Genomic DNA, 25345 nt, shown 5'->3' on the forward strand with positions numbered 1-25345 from the left:
TGTGTGTGTGTGTGTGTGTGTCTTGTGTTTTAGTGTCTTATTGTTTGTTTTGTGTGTGTGTGTGTGTGTGTGTCTTATGTTTGTGTGTGTGTGTGTGTGTCTTTGTGTGTGTGTCTATTCATTTGTTTTGTGTGTGTGTGTGTGTGTCTGTGTGTGTGTCTTGTGTGTGTGTGTGTGTGTGTGTGTGTGTGTGTGTGTCTTTGTGTGTGTCTTATTGTTTGTTTTGTGTGTGTGTGTGTGTGTGTGTCTTGTGTGTATGTTTGTGTGTGTGTGTGTGTGTGTGTCTTAGTGTCTTATTGTTTGTTTTTGTGTGTGTGTGTGTGTGTGTGTGTGTGTGTGTCTTTGTGTGTGTGTCTTATTGTTTGTTTTGTGTGTGTGTGTGTGTGTGTGTGTGTGTGTCTTTGTGTGTATGTGGTGTGTGTGTGTGTCTTTGTGTGTGTGTGTTCCTAGGTTTGTGTGTCTTATTGTTTGTTTTTGTGTGTGTGTGTGGTATCTTGTGTGTGTGTGTGTGTGTCAAATAATACTAATACTAAAATTAACGGTTTATTGAAGAGCATGGCAGTTGTAGCTGAAAATATCACAATTACATAATCAGGGAATGGGTCTCTTGGTTTACAAAATGATATACAAGTAACATAAGTGATCAAATATGGTATATGATAATTAGGTGTTGATAATTTTACAATGGTTGTCACTGGGCTGTTCTTATAACAATAAGTTCGTCCTCGTATGGCTGGATGCGGTTGGGAGGTAGGCCACGTACAGACAGTAGCGTGGGAAATGCAGGTGCTCCATCCTTCAGGTTAGGTCAGGTGAAGCTCGCTAGAATAATAAGAATGGAGGAAACCTTAGTGGCCTATTACATTCATACTGGGCAAACCCCATTTTACACCCAACCCTATTGCCCATATATATAAGCATCCAACTCTATGTTTGTTTAAAGCTTATCCAGCGTATCTCGAAAGTTAATGATGATATTTGCAACTTGTTCCATTCATCCACTACTCTGTTTCAAACCAGGCAAGGTTCACCACTTGGCGCCTAAATCTAAATTTGTTTAATTTAAAAACCATTGCTACGAAAGCCCGCTCCCCAGTTGATAAGGTTTGAGTACCTTTGTACTGCCCCTTTGTTTAGCCCCCAATTTACTTACTAATTTATATCATTTTCCCTCGTCCCCGCCTCGAGGGAGTGCACCAGATGCTTTAACCTGTCTCTGTACTCAAGGTCTTTAATGCCCGGATTATCTTTATAGTCATTCTCCTCGGTTCTTTTCCAAGGATTCTATATCATCCATTCCAGTAACACGTTGACCAGAACTGCACCGCGGTAATCCAGGTGAGAGGTTGTCTCGCGCAAGAGATATAATCTTAAGATGACCTCGCTGTTCTTTGTAATCTAACACTCTTTTAAGGAACACCAAGTAATTTTGGTTAGCCTTGTATACGCAGCAAAAACACACATTGTTTATCACTTGGCTTAAGATTCCTTGCGTACTTATCATTACTCAAATTCCCTCTCGCAATGGATTTCTCAATGGCACACGTTGTTCATCTGGCAATTGGTTTCCTGTTACGCTCTCCTATACCGAGTACTTTTTACATTTGTCCACACACCTCATTCCGCCATTTTTCCTCACCATTCAAAAATTTGTTTAGATCTTCCCAGGTTTTATGTGGAGTCCTTTGTCGATTTAATTACACGCCCCATTTTTAGTGTCATCAGCAAATGGCTCAGGCAAAAGTTTCGCCGATATTCATGTCGTTTTATGCATATAATAAATAATAATGGTCCAAGCACTGAGCCCTGGGGAACCCACTAGCAGACATTGCTCCAATGGGATTTAGTAAGTCATAATGCTCACTCCGCTGTTTCTGTCCTGTAACCACATCCTAATCCATTTTGGTAATATTACCTTAATGCCATGCCCACTCTTTTATTAGTCTTCTTCGTGGGACTCTGTCGGCTGCTTACAAAGTCGATATAGCGACACCACCAGCCCCCGCATCCATCGATTCAAAAACTGATGAAAAGAATGCTAATAGATTAGTTAGAGGCGAATATTCGCCAAGCCATGCTGGGAATCATTGATCAATTTGTGCTTCTCCAGGTGGTTTCAAATAGAGTTTGAAACAGATTAAGCCCAGTAATTTGCCTACAATTTATAAAAAAGTTAGACTGATTGGGATTTGTAGTTAGAGTGATAGTAATCTATCCTCTTGAAAATCGGTATTACATTTGCTATCCCCAGATTCTGTACTACACCTGTTTTTAAGTGACATGTTAAACAACTTTGCTAGGCCATTTTCCTTACATTCCTTAGACACTTGGCAAACATCTCATCGACCAGAAGTAATTTATTAGGCTTTAGCTTGTCTATTTGCCTACTAACATCATAAGCATTAGTCACATTATCTCGCTTTTTAATTTTAGCCTTTTTTCACTATCTCAAAATAGAGTCAGTGCCTCGGGTATCAATATGTTTAAATTTTGGTGGTTAAAAACTGTTGAAAAAATATTGCGATGAGATTATTGCTCATTTTCTCCCATTATCAGTTAGTTTCCGCCAACGGACAGTATATTGGTCCAATCTTTATCTCAGAGTTATTTTGATACATTTGCAGAACTTTGGGATTTGTTCGCCTCATATCCTCAGTCTATTATTCCTTTTGTTTATCTCTTCGTCTTAACCCTGGGACGCTGGACACCTTATAATACCTCGAGGTTAATTTCACTGACGGTTTATCCTTCTACCCATAGCCTTCTGGCCAATAATGTTCTTTTTAAATATATTTATTTTATCCATTAGGGTCATTGTTGTCTGATCTGAGTGTTTTGTGGTAAGGTTTTTGCTCTTTGTGCATTAAGTAACTATTATTTGAAATTGTTGTGAACCTCGGCCAATCTCAGATCTCACATCATGTCGGGTGTCATTCGTCAGGTTCACACCCAAGCTCGGCACCTCTCAGTTGCCTTTTAAACTATCAAAGTTTGCCTCCTGAAATCTGGGACTTTGATGGAATTTTCCTTATGCCTGACCTGAAAATCTAATTGAATCTAATTTCTTGATCGCTGTTTGCAAGTTCGTTCTTACCTCGAAGCATTGCTAATGAGGTTTTCTTTGACAGAACTAAATCGGTATATATTATTATCCCGGTGGGTTCGGGGTTATGTTGACTTAGGAAGAAGTCCTGGATCGCTTCTCGGAGGAAATCCTGATACTGAGTTACCTGTAAGGTCAGTCCAATCATTGGTGTGTAGGTTAAAATCGCCAATATACAGACTTTGTTGTGTATGGAAGCCCCAAGATTTATCCTGTATAAGTCAGCTGTTAACTCTATCAAGATTGGGAGGTCTATACTCCTATGATTAATTTTTCCTACCATCGATTAATTCTATCCAAATTGTTTCTGTATTCTGCTCAGCTTTTTGGTTTCTATTTATTTCACACTTCAGATTATCCCTGATACAGATTGCTACTCCGCCTTCCTTTTCCTGGTCTGGTCGGTATGGAACAATTTTGTAACTCGCACCCAGTATTTATTCGACCGTAACTCACTTGAGTCTGTAGGTTGATCCATGTTTCTAGTGAATGTTATTAGTATCGATTTTTTTCGCACATAATTTGGCATTCTAATATCATCTGCTTCTTGCTTCTCGCATTTCTACTGTTCATGAGTAGACATTTGGTATAGTTGTGTTCTGAGTCTCTGTTTACCGCTGCATAGGTTTAAAACTCCCTGTCTAATTTAGTTTTTGTCATCATTCTCTAACACACTAATTTCTGTAATACTTACACTTTGAGCCATTCGCCCCACTGCAAAGTCTCTCCCCTGCAAGTGTCTATATATATAATTTCAGCAGTTTAAAGGCTTCTTAATATCCTTTGAACCCTCTCGAGAGACCTGCAAAGTCAGGTTGCTACCCAATTCCTAGACAGGTGCATCCCATCTCCTTGTTAAAGGTCCTTTCTGCCGAGAGAAGTTGTCCCAGTTGTCAATGAATGGGACCGACATTGGATTCTTGTGAATATCTACACAAGACGGTCGCTGACATCAAACCGCGCTTGACAACCATTCACTGCTAATCCTCCTACTTTGGGGTGACACTCGTGATATGATATAGGGATCCCTCCCCAGTTTTATCACGACCATAGCTGCCTTGAACTTATCACAAGCTCCTTCTGCCTTTGGCCAATATCACGTTCTCCTGCATCAGAGGCAGATACTGGGTTTGTTCCTAATACTGTATACAAGATAATGTCCAGCATCCTCTCAACTATATCCCCCCACCCCAGCTCCTGGCAAATTAATTTCACATCCTATTTTTTGTTTTTACCACAAAAAGCCCTGTCCATGTACTCCACCTGTGAGTCACTCAATAATAAAGTTTTACACCTTCCTTTGTCAGCCCTGTCCTGACCGTATTTAACGCCCATACCTTCATTTATATCACTGTACTAACGTCCACCTGTCTATCAAGGGACTGAACGAGTTGGTACAATGGAAGCTGTTGATGTTGTTGTTGTTGACTTATCCCTGCGTGGTTTCTTTCATCACCCAGCTTTGTCCTTCCCAAGGCCAACCTTCCCACCTATCTGCTATTATCAGACACGGGCTTTGCTTGTTCGCTTTCCTTTCAACCTCAAGCCATCTCTTCTCCTTTAATTTCTGCGATCCTCGCCATCTCTTCCTTTAATTTCACAGGTTCTCACTTGACCATCTCTCCAGCTTGGCCAACAAACTGCACACACCTCCCAGACCACACACATAGCACTGGCTATATTCGACACTATCCCTGGAGCTCAATTCTGCTGTGGACTCTTTTCCCCTACTGAGGTTGAAGATCGGGTCATGACAAATTAACCATGCCTTGAGACAACCATTCATTGCCAACCCTCCTTCTAGGCAGGACACCACATATGATAGGGATCCCTCCCCTAGACCTAACACGTTCTATAGCTGTCTTGAACTTATCAAGAAGCTCCTCACTCCTACACCGGCCAATATCATTGCCTGCTGCACTGAGGCAGATAATGGGTTTGTTCCCATACCAGACAAGATATTGTCCATCCTGTCAACTATATCCCCCACCCCAGCTCCTGGCAAACACACCCTCATTCTATTTTTATCTTTACTGCAAAAAGCTCTGTCCATGTACTGTACCTGTGAGTCGCCAACATTCAAGATTTTCTTACCTTCCTTGTCACCCTTGTCTATGACTATACTAATGTTCAATTCGTCTATCAAAGGACTGTAAGAGTTGGTACACTTAGCTTTTGTTGTCGTTTCCTTGGTGTCTTTTCTCACCACCAGTTTGGTCGTCCTCCTCACAACCTTCCATTCGTCTGAGTTGTCGTCATTCACCTGCTTTCCTTGTCTCGTTTCTTCCTTCATCCTCGCTATCTCTTCTTTTAATTTCAAGATATCTTCCTTGGCCCTCTCCAACTCGGCCCTCAGAAGGGCACAGCCCTGTTCACAAGTCGCACTAGCCATTACTGACAGTTTATCCCCGGGAGCTAAGCTGCTGTGACCTTTCCTGTAGCGAGGTCAGATCCAGCCACACTCAGTATTACACTGCTGTGTTTTTGTGCTTTTCCTTGGAGTGCACTATAGGAACACTGTTTGGTCGTCAATCGTTCACTGATCGCTTGAATGTTTTGCTGAATAAATCCCGGTGTAGTAAGGCTGGTAGGGTGTTGGGATATAGCAGGGGGAGGGGGGCCAAACAGACTCGACCTGGCTGCTCAATTTGGGAGCGCCTTCAGGGGCACGTCTTGTCTCGCTGGTGGTTAACAAGTGTGTGTGTCTTGAACATAAAAACATAAGAAAATAAGGAGTCTGCACTAGGCCGGTTGGCCTGTGCATGGCAGCTCCCGTCGAGAGTTACTACCACTCTCTTGTGTGTGTGTGCGTAAATAATAATTATAATAATAATTAACGGTTTATTGAAAGAGCATAGCAGCCAGAAGGCTGAAAATATACAGTTACATAATTGGGGAATGGGTTTCGATTTACAAATAATATACAAATAACATAAGTGATACAAATAAGATATATAATAACTAGATGGGGAAAAGCTCAAACTACAGGGCATTTCAACATAGTGACAGTGCAAGAAGTCGGATTTACTGGGAGTGAATACACTGGTTTATTACAAGTTATTGATAATTTTTACAATGGTTGGGACTGGGCTGTTCTTATAGCGATTAGTTCGTGCACGTATGGGCTGGATGCGGTTGTGGTGTTGAACAGCAATTCTCAGGCTAGGGATCTCAGGTGGTAGTAGGAGCCGGTGTCGAGGATGGTGCAGAAGCTTCTTACCAAATTTGCAGATGAGGTCGTGGTGATGGTCAGTGAGAGTCGAAAGGCTCAGTGTGTTGGGCGCTTCTTGATATGTGGAGTAGGAAGGGGAGAGAATAATCTTGCATGCCCTCTTTTGCACATTTTCTAGGTGTTTATGTTGTGTGGCATTTAGGGAGGAAGACTAGGTAGGGGAGGCATAGGTGAGCTTGGGAAGTATGAATGTTGAGTAAACACTGAGGAGCTCGGGTGCAGGAACTCCGAGGGACTTGAGTCGGCGGAGGAGGTGGAGACGGAAACTGGAGGATTTGACAACTTCACTGACGTGTGATTTCCAATTTAGTTTGTTGTCTATTTTGTGTGTGTGTGTGTGTGTCGTGTGTGTGTGTGTTTCTGTCGTGTGTGTGGGGGCGGGGGGGGTGTGGGAGTGTGTCTTAGTGTGTGTGTGTGTGTGTCTTGTGTGAGTGTTTTTTTGTGTGTGTGTCGTGTGTGTGTGTCTGTCTGTCTGTCTGTCTGTGTGTTAAGTTAGCTCTAGGTTATGGTGCTCCCTCATTTTATATGCCTCGTTGTTTCCCCTAGACGTGACCACTGTTAACACTTGTCATTTTTCAGGTTCATATTTTGTTACTGTCTTGAGCACACTTCCCCCAACCCCTTCCTCCTCCTCCTACTCTATACAGGTATAGTATTTGTTTTGACCTTTTTCTTGTCTCCTTCTTTATAAGTGTCATTATTTTTCCTGCTTCATTATCGTCGTCTTTCCTTTCATGAAAGTCTTTTGTTTGTCTTCCTCCTTCTCCTTCAGTTATTCTCCTTCACTAAATAATTCCTCCTGCTGCTGCTCCTTCAGTTATTCCCCTTCACTAAATAATTCCTCCTGCTGCTGCTCCTTCAGTTATTCCCCGTCACTAAATAATTCCTCCTGCTGCTGCTCCTTCAGTTATTCCTCTTCACTAAATAATTCCTCCTGCTGCTCCTTCAGTTATTCCCCTTCACTAAATAATTCCTCCTGCTGCTGCTCCTTCAGTTATTCCCCTTCACTAAATAATTCCTCCTGCTGCTCATTGATTATTCCCCTTCACTAAATAATTCCTCCTGCTGCTGCTCATTTTAGTTATTCCTTCACTAAAATTCCTCCTCCTGCTGCTCCTTCAGTTATTCCTTCACTAAATAATTCTCCTGCTGCTGCTCATTCCAGTTATTCCTTCACTAAATAATTCCTCCTGCTGCTGCTCATCCAGTTATTCCTCTTCACTAAATAATTCCTCTGCCTTATTCAGTTATTCCTTCACTAAATAATTCCTCTGCTGCTGCTCATTCAGTAATTCCTTCCTTTCAATAATTTATATCTTTATTTAGTTATTCCTTCACTAAATAATTTCGCTTCTTAACTTATATCATTTGGTTATTCCTTCCATCAATAATTCCTTCTGCTGCTTAACATGGTTATTACGCCCACTAAATAATTCCTCCTGCTGCTGTCATTTTAGTTATTCCCCTTCACTAAATAATTCTATACTACTTTCTGCTCATTCCAATTTATTCCTTCACTAAAATAATTCCTCCTGCTGCTGCTCATTCAATTCCTTCACTAAATAACCACTCATAACAACATCGTACCAGTTGTTCCTTGCTAATGTTTCCTCCTGCTGCTGCTCATTGAGTTATTCCTTCACTTTAAATAATTCCTCCTGCTGCTTGCTCCTTTAGTTATTCCTTCACTAAATAATTTATCCTGCTTAACATCTTCCAGTTATTCCTTCACTTTCATCAATTCCTTCTGCTGCTGCTCATTGATTATTCCTTCACTAAATAATAATTCCTCCTGCTGCTGCTCTTTATTCAGTTATTCCCCTTCACTAAATAATTCCTCCTGCTGCTGCTGTCATTACCAGTTATTCCTTCACTAAATAATTCATTACTGCCTTATCTTTGTCAACCAGGTATTCCTTCACTAAATAATTCTATCACCCTTGCCATATTTCTTCCTTCACTAAATAATTCCTTCTGCCTTATCATTCAGTTCCTTCACTAAATATTAATTCTATCTTGTTACTAAATAAATTCACTCCTGCTGCTGCTCGACAGTTATTCCTTCACTAAATAATTCCTTCTGCTGCTGCTCATTAGTTGTTCCTTGCTAAATAATAATTCCTCCTGCTGCCTGCTCATTAGTTATTCCTTCACTTTCAAATAATTCCCTTACTGCTGCTGTCATTGATTATTCCTTCACTAAATAATTCCTTCTGCTGCTGTCATTGATTATTCCTTCACTAAATAATTCCTCCTGCTGCTGCTCCTTCCAGTTATTCCTCTTCACTAAATAATTCCTCCTGCTGCTGCTCATTCCAGTTATTCCTTCACCCTAAATAATTCCTCCTCTGCTGCTGCTCATTGATTATTCACCTTCACTAAATAATTCCTGCCTGGCTTCTTCAGTTATTCCTTGACTAATGGAACCTGCTGCTGCTCCTTCGGTTATTCTCCTTCTCAAATAATTCCTCCTGCTACTGTGCTCATTCCAGTTGTTGTCTCCTAAATAGTTTATCTCCTCCTGCTGCTCCTTCAGTTGTTCCCCTTCACTAAATAATTCCTCCTGCTGCTGTCATTTAGTAATTCCCCTTCACTAAATAATTCCTCCTGCTGCTGCTCTCAGCCAGGTATTCCTTCATAAAATAATTCCTATCTCCTGCTGCTGCTCATCCTTCGGTATTCCCTTCACTAAATATATTCCTTCTGCTGCTCCTCCTCATTAATTGTTCCTTCACTAAATAATTCCTCCTGCTGCTGCTCATCTTCCAGGTATTCCCCTTCACTTCATCAAATTCCTTCTGCTGCTCCTCCTCATTGGTATTCCTTCACTAAATATTCCTTCTGCTGCTCCTTCCAGTTATTCCTCTTCTTTAAATAATTTCTCCTCCTGCTGCTCCTTCCAGTTATTCCTTCTGTGTTCCTCCTGCTTAGCTGCTCATTCAGTTATTCCATTACTAAATAATTTCCTCCTGCTGCTGCTCATTGATTATTCCTTCACTAAATAATTCCTCCTGCTTTCTGCTCATTATTAATTCCCTTCACTCAAATAATTCCTCCTCTTGCTCCTTATCATCAAAGCCTAGTATTCCCCTTCACTAAATAATTCTTTCCTGTGCTGCTCTGTCCTTCGGTGTTCCTTCACTAAATAATTCATTCTGCTGCTGCTCATCATTCAGGTATTCCTTCACTAAATAATTCGGCTTCTTAACCTTCTTAACTCATTGATTATTCCTTCACTAAATAATTCATTGCCTTGCTGCTCATTGATTCTTCATATAAATAATTCCCCATCTGCTGCTCGCCAGCAGAGTATTCCCCGGCCTTCACTAAATAATTCCTTCTGCTGCTGCTCATCCTTCCAAATTATTCCCTTCACTAAATAATTCCTTCTGCTTATATGCATCCTTCAGGTATTCCTTCACTAAATAATTCCTCCTGCTGCTGCTCATCCTTCAGTATTCCCTTTCACTAAATAATTTCTCCTGCTGCTGCTCATCCTTCCAGGTATTCCTTCACTAAATAATTCCTTCTGCTGCTCCTCCTTCAAATTATTCCCTTCATAAATAATTTCATTACTGCTGCTGCTGCTCATTTGATTATTCACTCTTCACTAAATAATTCCTCCTGCTGCTTATAAATACAGTAATTCCCTTCACTAAAATAATTCCTCCTCCTGCTGCTCCTCGGTTATTCCCTTCTTTCATCAATTCACCTTATAACCTTTAACCATTCCAAATTGCCCTTTACTCATCATTCTCCTCCATCTATTGAACTCTGATCTGAAGAACTGAAAGTATGATCAAAGCAGTTAGCATTGTAGTAAATATGATAAATTTTTGTGGCCGAAGTACATTGCATAGTAGCACAAGGACAACCACAATGTGATGTAATTAAGTAGTTAAATTATGCTGAGATACAGACACATCAGCAGAGTTAGTGACGCTGTGCCCATACTGGAACACTCAGCATATGAAGCTTTGTGATAAACCTTTGAGAATACACTTGAACACTATATTATTGAATGCGGCGTTGTCTCCAAAGACTTCCAGGCCACCTGGCTTATTGTATCATGAATTTTTGTAATTACTACTACATTGAATGAGAAATTGTGAGACCTTCTTGCTGTTTATCCAAATTTGCTAGCCCACACAGTTAGTCTTCAGTAAAATATGACATCAATGTATGAACCTCTGTCCTGCATGATGAACAGTGACATCCACCCACATGAAATCTGACACACACACACACACACACACACACACACACACACACACACACACATATATATATATATATATATATATATATATATATATATATATATATATATATATATATATATATATATATATATATATATATATATATATATATATATATATATATATATAATGCCTAAATATTTAACCCCCAAACTATTTATGTATTGTTTTGTTTTGTGTTTTTTGTAGCCAATATTTCTCAGCACTCTTTACTACATGCGAGGGAGGATGAGTCGCATGATCACAAGAACAGAATGTCCTTCAAACTGGATTGTCTGCTTGATAAGGTAATTATTGATGTTAACTTTCCAATTAGAAGACATTTTAAATGTTAATGATAATTATATAATTGAAAGTCAGGATAAAATGATGAACCATGAATAGTGTGTGTGTTAACCCTTAATAGTACTGTAGTAGTAGTAATTGATAGACTATAGATAGTATTGTGTGTGTGTTAACCCTTAATAGTACTGTAGTAATGATTGATGAACCATAGATAGTATTGTTAATGATAACCCTTAATAATTACTGTAATGGTAGTAGTTGATAAGACCGCAAATGGTGTGTTATTATTATTGTTAACCCATAATAGTACTGTATTAATGTGGTTGATGAACCATAGATAGTGTGTGTGTATTAGCATAATAGTACTGTAGTAGTAGTAGTTGATGAACCATAGATAGTGTGTGTATTAACCCTTAATAGTACTGTGGCTTAGTATTAGTTGATGGACATAGATAGTGTGTGTGTTAACCCCTTAATAGTACTGTGTGGTAGTAGTAGTTGATGAACCATGAATGAGTGTGTGTGTGTGTGTTAACCCTTAATATAGTACTGTAGTAGTAGTAGTAGTTGATGAACCATAGATAGTATTATTATTGTTGTGTGTGTTAACCCTTAATAGTACTGTAGTAGTAGTAGTTGATGAACCATAGATAGTGTGTGTGTGTTAACCCTTAATAGTACTGTAGTAGTAGTAGTTGATGAACCATAGATAGTGTGTGTGTGTTAACCCTTAATAGTACTGTAGTAGTAGTAGTTGATGAACCATAGATAGTGTGTGTGTTAACCCTTAATAGTACTGTAGTAGTAGTAGTTGATGAACCATAGATAGTGTGTGTGTGTTAACCCTTAATAGTACTGTAGTAGTAGTAGTAGTTGATGAGCCATAGATAGTGTGTGTGTGTGTTAACCCTTAATAGTACTGTAGTAGTAGTAGTTGATGAACCATAGATAGTGTGTGTGTGTGTTACCCCTTAATAGTACTGTAGTAGTAGTAGTTGATGAACCCTAGATAGTGTGTGTGTGTTAACCCTTAATAGTACTGTAGTAGTAGTAGTTGATGAACCATAGTGTGTGTGTGCTAACCCTTAATAGTACTGTAGTAGTAGTAGTTGATGAACCATAGATAGTGTGTGTGTGTGTTAACCCTTAATAGTACTGTAGTAGTAGTAGTTGATGAACCATAGATAGTGTGTGTTAACCATTAATAGTACCTATTTTGTAAGCTTTATCCATCATATTCGAGTTAATGATGATGTTTGGCAACTTGTTCCACTAATCCACTACTCTATTTCCAAACCACTGTTTACCTATCTCACACCTAAATCTAAATTTGTCTAATTTAAAACCATTGCTACGAGTTTGCTCCTGGTTGGATAGTTTGAGTACCTTTGTTTAACCCTGACTTCCATTTATACACTTCGATCATACAGGTATTGCCCCTCACTCTACGTCTCTTGAGGGAGTGCAAAGTAAGATGCTTTAACCTGTCTGTACTCAAGCTTCCTAATGCCCGGGATTAGTCTTGTCATTCTCCTCTATGCTTTCTAGGGATTCTATATCCATTCTCTAGTACGGTGACAATAACTGAACTGTGTAATCCAAGTGAGGTCTCACAAGTGCAAGATATAGTTTTAGGATAACCTCGCTAGTCTTGTAACTAACACTCCTTTGTAAGAACCCAAGTACTGTACTTTGTTATCCTTGTTTTGAGCACATACACATTGTTGACTTGGTTCAAGATTCCTACTTATCATTACTCCTAAATCTTTCTCACAGTCGAATTTCTCTATAACATCTGGTTTCTCTGTTTACATCTCCAAGACTAAGTGATGGTCAAAAGATGTCACCTCACCTGCTGCTCCATGAACCCTGAGATTCAGATTTGTTAACCCAAAACAATAGATACTGATGCATTAAATAATAGTGACAATTGTTTATTGAACTAACATAACAGCCAAAGGGCTGAAAATATACAGTCAACAGAGATGATGGAAGTTACATAATTGGGGAATGGATCACTTGATTGACAATTGATATACAGTACAAATAATATAAGTGATACAAATATGATATATAATAACAAGGTGGGGAGAAGGTCACATTGCAGGGCAGTTGATATTGATATATAGTGGTCCCTCGGTTAACGAACACAATTCATTCCAGAAGGTCGTTTGTTAACCGAAAATTTTGTTAACCAATCCCATTGTTTCAATGGGATATTGGGTAATAGGTTCCAGCTCACCGAAAATTACATACAAAGTAAAAAGAAATGCAGTAAAGTACACTTACTTTGAGGTGTGTATGTAGAAGGCTCCTGGTTGGTGATGATGATGGGAATTAGAAGTGGGGGTGGGTGGAGGAAAAGGGAGAAGAGAAGGGAGTAGGGGTGGAAGAGAAATCACCTTTCAGGGGATCCATGCTTGATGCAGTAATTTCACCAATAAAATTTTAAGTTCACTAGGTGTAACTCAAGATTATTTTATTTAAATCAACACTGCACTGTGCTACATATTATCAATATGTTAACTAAATTTCAGAATGACCAATAATTTCAATGTAAAAATGCAAAAATATTAAAGACACCAACAAAATAGGTGCTCTCTCGATTGTGAACAAAGCCAAACTGAAGCTGTACTGGGAGTACTGCATATAATATTATCAATATGTTAAATAAATGTTAAAATGACTAATAATTTTAATATAAAAAATTCAAAAATATTAAAAAGCTCAAATTTATTGATACTGTACAGGGTATTTACTCCATTGGAAACGAATTTAAACATAGAACAGATTACTGAACTGGCTGGGTACTGTACCCTCTCAGCTGATTCTCACAGCAACAAACTGGTACTGTATGTTAGTTCCCTCTACAGTACTGCATATATTATCAATATTTAATGTTAAAATGACTAATAATTTTAATATAAAGCATTAAAAAATATTAAAAAGCTGAAATTTATTGAAACAGGTGTATTTACTCCATTGGAAACAAATTTAAACTTAGAACAGATTACTGAATTGGCAGACTGGGCCTTCAGCTGACCAGCTGATGCTCACAACAAAACGTGATTTTCGTAAGAATTTTGTTAATCAAATTTTTGTTCATTAACCGAATTGAAGATTCTTATGGAAGGTAATTCATTAACCGAAATTTCGTTAACCAAGGCATTCGTTAACCGAGGGATCACTGTATTGGCATTGAAACATTTTTTTTAGCCAGAAGAACACAGAAACAGAGTCGATTTAAAAATCATAATATCAACATGGCTGATCCAGTTGAGAGCCTGAGCTCTCTTGTAACAGTGCAAAAGTAAGATGGCTGGGAGTGAACAGACTGTTTGATTATGAGTTGATAATTTCTACAATGGTTGGGACTAGACTGTTCTTATTGGGATCAGTACGAAGTTAAACAGTCCACGGCTGCTGCTGATTAATGAGTCTGAATCTTGTGGGTCATGGAGCAGCTCGGTTAATGACCACTAGCTTGGTTAATGATCACCAGCTCGGTTAATGACCACTAGTTCGTTTAATGACCACTAGCTCGGTTAATGACTATTAGCTTGGTTAATGATCACCAGCTCGGTTAATGATCACTAGCTCGGTTAATGACCACTAGCTCGGTTAGTGACCACTAGCTCGGTTAGTGACCACTAGCTCGGTTAATGACCACTAGCTCGGTTATTGACCATTAGCTCGGTTATTGACCATTAGCTCTGTTATTGATCATTAGCTCGGTTATTGACCATTAGCTCTGCTAATGACTACCTTTATGCTTCACCAAATGACTTGTAGAAAGTTAAGACTAAGTCATTGTTTTGAGTGGTAATGAAGAATGAGTTGTGTAAATGTTGGCAGTTAAGTAATGCTGTACAGACTAGCAGTGACCAGATTAGGGGCCAGGAAAGTGACCTTTCCTGTCTGTTTGCACAGGAGACAAGTTAATATTATGAAAGAGAAATGACCAGAGAAGAATTTGTCGGGTGCTGGGTGATCCTACCTGCCCGTACATGTTTAACCAGTGAGGTCCGTCAATCAGCGAGGGGGCATTGTGTGTGTTTGCTTGACTTAACACCATACAGTGGTCCCCCGGTTAACGAATACAATTCGTTCCACAGAGTTGTTTGTTAACTGAATCTATTATTTCAATGGGATATTGGGTAATTGGTTCCAACTCACAGAAAAAGTACACATACAAAGAACTGTATACCAGTAATAGAATTAACAAAACATTAAATATGAACTAAATGCAGTGTTGTACTGTACAGTATACTGTACAATAATAAATAAACAACAATAGAATACTGTATTTTAACTTACTTTGAGGTGTGTATGTTGTATTCCCGGCAGCTTTGTTTTCATTTCAAACAGCTGATTGTAGAGGCAGTCGATGATGACATGCCAATTTTTTTTAGAATGCATTGGTTCTAATGCCTTCTTCGTGTTTCATAATAATTTCTGCACTGTATATCATCATGTTAATAAAAATTCAAATGACCAATAATTTTAATGTAATAATGCAAAAATATTCAAGAGACCAACAAACTGGATGTTCACTCCACTGTAAACAAAGTTAAACTGAAAAGCGTGATTGGGTGATTCAATCAGCTGATTGGCACACAAAAAACGTTCCCTGCACTGTATATATTATCAATATGTTTACTAAATTTCAGAATGACCAATAATTTTAATATAAAAACTGCAGAAATATTCAAAAGACAAACTTTCTTGATATTTAATCCACTGGAAACAAATGTAAACATAGAACTGATTACTGTATTGGCGGACTGGCCGATCAGCTGATGTGCACAACAAAACGTGTTTGTCGTAAGGATTTCGTTAACCGAAATTTCGTTAATCGAACCGTTCTTTAACTGAGGGACCACTGTATTGTGATGTCACAGCCGAGTTGATCCCCGACGTTTCTGTTCCCACAATGGGCTGACCTGCTAAGAAAGTCCAGATATGTGCTACTGCCTCAGTGACATCGCAGCTGATCCCTCCTGTTTCTGTTGTTCTGTTCTCACAATGACCTAACCTGAAAGAGTATATAAAAGTTCCCATGATTGCTGTGTAAGAGTTGTGCTGCACATTGAAGTGAAAACATCAACATGAATAAGAAACAAGGAAACTTAATTGGGTGAGGGTACAGTACTGTGTTGTAGATGGACCCAAGTGATCTGAGAGGTGATACATACAATACATTTGAAGGCTTTAAATTTCTTCTTAAACTTTTCCCTTAAAAAAAAAACCTGGACAAGCAAATTTCCTCCAATATTTGTTAGGGTAATTAACATAAAATATGTGGGAAAGTAAGTTCATTAGATACTTGCCTAGGACAAGTAAATGTTGCACCTAATGTGTCCATCCTGCAGATAAGACTGCCTGTGGATTGGGTAATACTGTTTGGCCGAGCTGTCACTTACATTGTTCTTATTGTGTGTGACTTGATCCGTGTTTGATGGAGGAGAGGATGAAACTCTTGTTGGTTGAGTTGTTGAAATGGCAACAAGTTTCTCACTCACGGTTCCTTTCAGGTTACACAAAAGAACGAGCGACAGAGTGAACGAGCAACCAGCTACCTCAACATATCCTTTACTGGCTTCCATGATGATAAATGTGAGTAAGAGTCATTGTTCATATTTCCATCTAGTATTACTATAAATTGTTTAATATTATAGGAGTACACACATTTTATTTTTCCTCTTAGCTGATCTAAGTTAGGCTTTATAAACACGTCCTTAGTGTACACCAACTCACTCACACCATTATACCTTCCCTTCTCTTCCCTTGGAGGCTCATTTCCTTTTTGTTAAATCCTCCCCTTGAAAGAGTCTTATTGCATTACCTGGAATTATTATTATGATTCCTCTAGAGTCTCAGTGGTTCTTAATCCTCCCCTTGAAAGAGTCTTATTGCATTACCTGGCATTATTATTATGATTCCTCTAGAGTCTCAGTGGTTCTTAATCCTGCCCTTGAAAGAGTCTTATTGCATTACCTGGCATTATTATTATGATTCCTCTAGAGTCTCAGTGGTTCTTAATCCTTCCCTTGAAAGAGTCTTATTGCATTACCTGGCATTATTATTATGATTCCTCTAGAGTCTCAGTGGTTCTTAATCCTTCCCTTGAAAGAGTCTTATTGCATTACCTGGCATTATTATTATGATTCCTCTAAGAGTCTCAGTGGTTCTTAACCTTTTTGAGCTCCACCCCCTCCCCTCCCCCAGTGATTAATTTGAGTCTTCGGTGCTCGTTTGATCCTTAAAGGGCTCAAGAACATATTTATTTAAAGTTCCAGTGTTACTGCTTCTACAGTATTGTCCTTCTAGAACCTAATAAACAAATAGTGGTTAAATTGATAGATTAGGTTAATGGCCCTACACTGCCATGCCCTACACTGCCATGCCCTACACTGCCATGCCCTACACTGCCATGCCCTACACTGCATTCGCCTCACTGCCATGCCCTACACTGCCATGCCCTACCTGCCCGTGTGACCCTGCGCCATGCCCTGCACTGAGTGCCCCTGCGCATTAGCCCTGCGCTCTGGATCCTCCTCACGCCAGCGGCTTTCCGCCATTGCCCTACTGCTTGTAGCCCACAGCTCTTTGCTGGCCCCCCCTGCAGTAACAACCCTGCACCTGCCCTGCGCAAGTTAGCCCTCACGCTTAACATTGTCTGCAGCAGCATTACTGCCACTGTAAGTACCTCTCATATGGTAGCCCTCTTATGTGCCCAATCTCTGCTCCTTGGCCTCTGCTCCTTAAGTGCCCTCTTGCTTAAGTAGCCCCACTCCTATGATTAACCCTACTCTAACAAAATGCCCTCTGCTTACAATGCCCTCTTTTGCTCTGTAGAAAGTGTACAACAACCCCCCCCAAACTATGAAATGCCCTCTTATACCTTCCCATCTATCTGCAGTAACCCCCTCTTGTATGCGTGCCCTCACTCCTTAAAGCCCTACCCCTTGTTCCCTACTTATGGTTCAGCCCTCATGTGGTTATTCCTACTCCATAAGTAGCCCTCTTATCTGCTGCTGTGTAGCCCTCATATGCCCTGCACTCTGTCCTCTGCTGTAAGTGCCCTCTGCTCTAATTGCACCATGGCGAGCCCCTGCTCAACCCTTCCCTCTGCCCATGCTTCCTCTCTTAAATAACCCTCTGCTGCGTTGCACTCTCCTTAATCGCCCACCTTAAGTGCCCTACACTGAAGTGCCCTACCTTTCTTGCCCTCACTCACACGTTGCCCTTAAGTAGCCCTACTCCTTGGCCTCACATGGTTCCCTCCTGCGTTGCCCTACACTGCTGCAATAACCCTACCTTTCGTTAACCCTACCTTTCAAGTTACAACCCTGCTGGTTCCCTACTGCTGCTGGCTCTCACCTTAAGCCTTCCCTACCCCTTTCGTTCCCTCACCCTGCATTTACCTTTTCACTGTCATTGCTGTGCTTCCCTACACTGGGTTTGTAACCTGCTGGTTGCCCTGCACGTTAGCCCCTCTGCCTGCCATGCCCTGTGCCCTCACTCACGTTTGCCCTGCACTGCCCTCTTTAACCCTCTGCTGTATTAACCCTGCTGCGTTGGCCCCTCTGCTGCGTTAGCCCTGCTGTAGCCTTCCCTCTGCTCTTGGGTTAACCCTCTGTAAATCTTCCTCACTGTAAGTAACCCTACCTTAGTTCCTTCCTTTCTTCCTTCCCTCACTGCGTTGCTTCCCTACCTTTCTTAAGTAACCCCTCACTGCGTTTGCCCTACTGCTGCCATTAACCCCTCTGCGTTAGCCCTACACTGCGTTGCCCTGCTGCATTTCGCCCTGCTGCGTTGCCCTACACTGCCATGCCTCACTGCCTTTCTTGCTTAAGCCCTCATAGTTTGCTTTTCTCCCTGCCCATGCCCTACTGTATACCCTGCTGCCGTGCCCTACACTGTGCATAGCCCTGCTGGTTAGCCACTGCTGCCCAGCCCTACCCCTTGTAAGCCCTACACTTGTAAGCCCTTTTTCTGCTGTAAGTGCCCTACGCTTAAGTAACCCTCACACTGCGTTCCTTTCTGCGTTCAACCCTCTGCTGTAATGCCACGTTCTTCCCTCTTGCTCAGCGCAGCCCTCTGCTCCTTAAGTGCCCTCTTGCTGGGTGTGCCCTGCTGCAGCCCCTCTGCAGCAATCACGTGCCCTACACTGTCCCAGCCCTCTTGTTAACTCTGCCTTTCTTAAGTAGCCCTCTGCCTTTCTGCTGGAGTAGCCCTCTTGCTCATCTTCTATAGTGCCCTACTGCTCCTGGAGTCCTTCTGCTGCAAATACCCTGCACTGTGTGCCTTTCTGGGTTGCCCTACCTGTGTCCTCTGCTGCCATGCCCTACACTCGCCATTAGCCCTCTTGCTTAACCATGCCCCTGCTGTTGCCCCTACACTGTAGGTGTCTGCTGCCAGTGCCCTCTTGCCTGTAGTGCCCCTACATATGCTGCCATGCCCTACACTGCCATGCCCTGTGCCCTACACTGCCATGTGTTGCCCTACATATGAGTGATCCTGCACATATTTCTTGCTGTGCCCTCTCACACTGTAGCCCTGCATAGCATTGTCTCATGTGCAGTGCCCTCACATAGCCGTGCCCTCTTGCTGTAAGTGCCCTCGCCTTAAGTGCCCCTCTTATGTAAGTAACCCCTGCCAACAAGGTAGCCCTGCTGTAATTAACCTACACTGTAAACATGCACTTACGCTGTAAAGTAACCCTCTTGCTGCTTGTTGTCTGCCTTAGCAACCCCTCCCTTTCTGTAAGCTGCCCTCTTATAACCATCACCCTCTTGCACTGTAAGTAGCCCCTCTTATATTGTGCTTCTCTGCTCATTAACCCTCACACTTTCTTTGTTGCCCTCTGCTGCGTTCCTTGCCCTCCGCCCTCTGCTGCATGCATGCCCTCTGCCTTGTATCTACACTAGCCCTCTGCTGCCTTCTCTGCTGCCCTCTTTGCTGTGCTGTGCCCTCACTGTGCCTATGTGTCTGCCTCTGCCCTTGTCTACGCCCTCTTGCTGTAAATCCTCTTGCTTATTTTTCTGTCTCTTATATACATACCTCTTTGCTGCTTGTGTCTACACTTAGCAAGTAGCCCTACACTCATTTCCTACACTGCGTTGCTTCCCTCCTTGTCTTTCTGCATTGCCCCACACTGCATTGCCTACACTGCCCTGCCTTCCCTACACTGCCTTGCTGCCTTGCTCTACACTGCCTTGCCCCTCACTGCATTGCCTACACTGCCTTGCTCTACACTGCCATGTCCTGCCCTACATGCTCTACACTCTTCCCTCAGTGTCTACACTGTTGCCCTACTGCTGCCTTCCCCTCATGCTGTAGCCATCTACCCTACACTGCCTTGCCCTGCACTGTGTCTCCCTGCCACATGTGTCCTGTACCTGCAGTGTCTCACTTATGCCTGCCCTACACTTGTATTCGCTCTGCACTTCTGTGCCCTACACTTCACTTAGCCCCTACAGCTTCACGTACTCTCACTTACACACATCTGCATTGGTTGCCCTACTTCTTGTATCTCCTGCATGTCTACACTGCATTGCCCCTACACTTCTGCTCACTGCTGCCCCCACACTGCCTTGCCCTACACTGTGCCCTACACTGCCTTGCCCTACACTGCATTGCCCTACACTGCCATCCCTACACTGCCATGTCTACATTGCCCTACACTTCTGTGCTCTACACTGCCACACACTGCATTGCCCTACCTGCATTGCCCTACTTCCATTGCCCTACACTGCCTACTGCATTTATCTACCTCTGTGCCCTACCTGCCATGCCTACACTGCATTCCCACACCAATGCCCTCACTGCGTGCCCTACACTGCATTGCCCTACCCACTGCCATGCCCTACACTGCCTGGCCTACACTGCCATGCCCTCTACACTGCATTGCCTGCCCTACACTGCATTGCCCTACACTTCCATGCCCTACACTGCATTGCCCTACTGCATTGCCCTACACTGCTTAACTAACCCTACACTGCCATGCCTACACTGCATTGACCTACTGCATTGCCCTACACTGCATTGCCCTACCTTCCGTGCTCTACACTGCCATGCTCTACACTGCTTGCCCTACACTGCGTTAACCTACGCCCCACACTGCCATGCCCTACACTGGGCCTTGCCTACGCTGCGTTAACCCTACCGCTGCCATGCCCTGCTGCGTTGCTGCGTTGGCCTAAGCTTCAGGTGTCTACGCATGTCTTACGCAGGTTGCCCTCTGCGCCCTACGCCATTGCCCGCATACCGTGCCCCACACTTTACCGTGCCCCACACTGCCGTATCCCGCACTGCCGTATCACGCTGCCAGCCTTTATCCCCACTGCCACCAACGCCTACCACCAACGCTCTCCACCACCAGTATCGCCGCCAAATATGCACCAACGCTCTGCCGCCGCCAGCATCTCCGCCACCACCGCCACTCCCCCCACCAGCATCTCACCACCACCAACCGCTCCTGCCACCAACCCACTCACCCACCTGCCACCACCAGCATCCCACCACCAATATCCCACCGCAAACACTCCACCACCGCCAGCACTCCCCGCCACCCGCTCTCACCAGCTTTCCAGCATACCTGACATATCACCACCACCACATATCACCACCACCAACGCTCTCCACCACCACCAACACTTCACCACCAACCTCTCCACCAGCCTGCAACGCATCTCCACCACCACAAACATCACCACCAACAGCTCTCACCACCACCAGCGCCTCACCACCAGCATACACCAGCACTCACCAGCCCACCAACATCACCCCAGCATCATCAGGCTCCAACATCACCGCCGCCAGTATATCACCAGTATCCCCACCACCACCGCCGCCGACATCACCCGACGACGCATCGACATCACCCACCATCGCCAAACCCCCTTCGCCAATATCGCCGCCAGGCGAATCTCCTTGACGTCTCGCCAGCGCTCCGCCGATATGTCACCAGCCTCGACGCCCACGCTCCGGCACCCGGCATATCACCCGCCAGCCGCTCCACCACGCCCCAATACACCAATATCCCCACCATGACATCCCACCACCGCCGCCAACGCTCCCCACCACCACCAACATCTCCCCACCGCATCTACGCTCCCCACCACCCCGACATCACCGCCCGCATCACCACCGCCAGCATCACCGCCGCAATCCACACCGCCGCAGCATCCGCACCGCCGCAATATCCCCGCCGCCAGTATCCCCGCCGCCAGACCATCTTGCCGCCAGAAATCTCTCCCACCGCCATCACCCGCCAGTATCCACCCGCCGCCAGCCATCCGCCGCCATCCCACCACCGCCGCCAGCCCACCGCCGCCAGGCACTCACCGCCGCCGACATCTCTGCACCGCTATCCGCATCCACCAATATCACCACCACCAGCAGCTCCCCGCCGCCAGCATCACCGCCGCCAGCATCACCGCCATCACCGCCGCCAGCATCTGCGCCGCCAGCAACCGCCAATATCACCACCGCCAGCATCTGCCACCTTGAGCATCACCGCGCCACGATCATCCTGCCGCCAATCACCGCCGCCGTCATCACCGCCGCCAGGCTCACATCACCGCCGCCGATCCCCGCCATCTCACCGCCGCCAATATCCCTGCCAGCATATCACCAACCGCCAGCACTCCCATCACCGCCAACCACTCACCGCCGCCGCCAGCAACACCGTCGCCAGCCATCACCGCCGCCTGGCTCTGTCGCCACCAGCTCTCACCGCCGATCTCACCACCAGCATCTGCATCGCCACCAACGCCATCACCGCAGCACTCACCACCACAACGCTCACCGCAACGCTCACCAACCGCTCACCACCGCAAACGCTCACCAACGCCATCGCACCACTCACCACCGCCAGCTCTCCATCGCCAGCTCTCACCACCCGCCAGCTCTCACTCACCGCAGCTCTTTCACACCGCCGCCAACGCTACCATCACCGCCAGACATCTGCATCGCCGCCACGCACCTGCCGCCATATTAGCTCCATCACCACCAACATCACCACCACAGACACTCACCAACACTCACCACCACCGCGCTCTCCAGCACCGACATCACCACCGCAAATCCTCACCAGCACTCACCACCACCCTCTCCACCACCAGCCTCCTCCAAACACTCACCACATACCACCACCACCGCAACGCCCCCACCACCAGCACTCCCCACCAGCATCTCACCGCCGCCAGCATCCCCACCACCAGCACTCACCGCCACCGCCAGCACTCCCCGCCAGCCAGCACTCCCCGCCTGCCAGCATCACCGCCCCACCACCGCCACATCTCCCCGCCGCCGACATCACCACCGCCGCCAACATCCCCCCACAGCCACCAATATCACCAGCCGCCACCATCACCGCCGCCGCAAATCACCACCACCAGCAACACTCACCGCCAGCGCTCACCGCCACCAGTCACCACCACCGGCTCCACGCCGCCAGCATCACCGCCGCCAGCACTCCCCACCACCACATCACCGCCGCACCAACACTCCCACCACCGCCAGCATCACCCACCGCCAGCACTCACCGCCACCAGCGCTCACCACCAGCACTCACCACCGCCACCAACCTCACCGCCGCCCGCATCACCACCAGCCATCCCCACCACCACCAGCACCACCACGCACCACCATCACCCGCCCGCATCACCATCGCCGCCGCCACTCACCACCCAGCGCCCTCACCACCCGCCAACATCTGCAGCGCTCACCGCCACTCTTCACCTGCGCCAACCTCCACCACCAGCATCTCCGCCGCCGCCGACATCACCGCCGCCAACATCCACGCCACCGCTCAGCATCGCCGCCAGCCATCACCACTGCAGACGCATCACCGCAATATCACCACCGCCAGCGCTCCACCACCACCAGCCGCATCACCGCCGCCAGCACATCACCACCGCCACCCGCTCACCACCACCAGCACTCACCACCAACGCATCACCCACCACCAGACGCTCACCACCACCAGCACGCTCACCACCACCAGCCACCGCCACTCACCAACGCACCACCAACGCTCCGCCAGCATCTCACCACCACCAGCACATCACCGCCAGCACGCTCCGCACCACAACGCATCACCCGCCGCCAGCGCATCACCTGCCAACATCACCGCCGCCAGCGCATCACCACCGCCAGCGCATCACGCCTGACAGCATCACCGCCACCAGGCATCACCGCCGCCAGCATCCGCCAGGCATCACCGCCAGCGCATCACCGCCGCCGACGCATCCCGCCGCCAGCATCCGCCGCCGCCAGCCGCACCGCCGCCGCAATCCCGCCGCCAGCACTCACGCCGCCCAGCCCATCACCGCCGCCAGCGCAGCACCGCCAGCATCACCACCGCCAGCACTCACCACCGCAGCACATCCGCCACCTGTGCATCACCGCCACCAGCGCATCACCACCGCAGCGCATCACCGCCGCCAGCACATCACCGCAGCGCATCCCGCCGCCAGCGCATCACCAGCCACCGCACACCGCCAGCACGCTCACCACCGCCAGCGCATCGCCACCGCCAGCGCATCACCGCCAGCAGTATCACCGCCGCCAACGCTCACCGGCATCACCGCCGCCAGCATATCACCGCCACCAGCCGCATCACCGCCGCCGCCATCACCGCCGCAGCCGCGGCACCGCCACCGACGCATTGCCGCCGCCGAGCCGCATCACCGCCGCCAGCGCATCACCGCCGCCGATATCTGCACCGCCGCAGACGCATCACCGCCATGACGCATCACCCCCGCCAGCACATCACCACCGCCAGCGCATCACGCACCGCCAGCGCATCACCACGCTACGCCGCCGCCAGCGCATCACCGCCACCGGCACATCCACCGCCAGCGCATCACCGCCAGCACTCCCGCCACCAGCGCATCACCGCCGCCAGCGCATCACCGCCACCAGCATCACCACCGCAACGCTCCACCGCCAGCACATCACCAGCGCACTCCTGCCACCAGCCTCACCGCCGCAGCACACTCCTGCCGCCAGCCGCATGCCAGCGCCAGCACATCACCAGCATCACCGCCAGCGCATCACCCGCCGCCAGCGCACTCCCGCCGCCAGCGCATCACCGCCGCCAGCCCCGCATCACCGCCGCCAGCGCATCACCGCCGCCAGCGCATCCACCGCCGGCGCATCACCAGCATCCCGCCACCAGCGCATCCACCGCCACCAGCACATCACCGCCGCCAGCGCATCACGCCACCGCCAACACGCTCACCACCACCAGCGCATCACCCACCGCCAACACACTCACCACCGCCAGCACTCCTCCACCGCCAGCACGCTCACCACCACCAGCGCATCACCACCACCAGCACTCCACCATCACCAGCCACTATCCACGCCTCATCCCCCATCCATCCCCACACGCCATGTCCCCACGCACCACCGCGTCCCCACGCTGCCATATCCCCCACGTATGTCACC

At 46.0% G+C, this 25345-nt stretch overlaps 2 protein-coding genes across 2 annotated transcripts in view; both read left to right on the forward strand.

The window, feature by feature from the left end:
- Positions 1 to 16558, forward strand: part of LOC121876519 — a 24638-nt gene extending 8080 nt beyond the window's left edge. The window contains exons 2-4 of the mRNA XM_042381662.1: positions 6915 to 6982; positions 10787 to 10884; positions 16417 to 16558. Of these exons, the coding sequence (XP_042237596.1) occupies positions 6915 to 6982; positions 10787 to 10884; positions 16417 to 16543 (293 nt within the window). The 3' untranslated portion in view covers positions 16544 to 16558. The remainder of the gene's footprint in view (positions 1 to 6914; positions 6983 to 10786; positions 10885 to 16416) is intronic.
- Positions 16559 to 21936: 5378 nt separating this feature from the next.
- LOC121876518 (extensin-like) lies at positions 21937 to 25109 on the forward strand (the record flags this gene model as incomplete). Its single annotated transcript, XM_042381661.1, has 2 exons — positions 21937 to 22857; positions 23937 to 25109. Coding segments are annotated over exons 1-2 (2094 nt in total), but the record flags the coding sequence as incomplete, so codon positions are not given.
- Between the last annotated feature and the right edge of the window lie 236 nt (positions 25110 to 25345).

This window comes from Homarus americanus, unplaced genomic scaffold (genome assembly GCF_018991925.1).
Source record: "Homarus americanus isolate GMGI-L3 unplaced genomic scaffold, GMGI_Hamer_2.0 scaffold36675, whole genome shotgun sequence".
In the NCBI taxonomy this organism is placed as follows: domain Eukaryota; kingdom Metazoa; phylum Arthropoda; class Malacostraca; order Decapoda; family Nephropidae; genus Homarus; species Homarus americanus.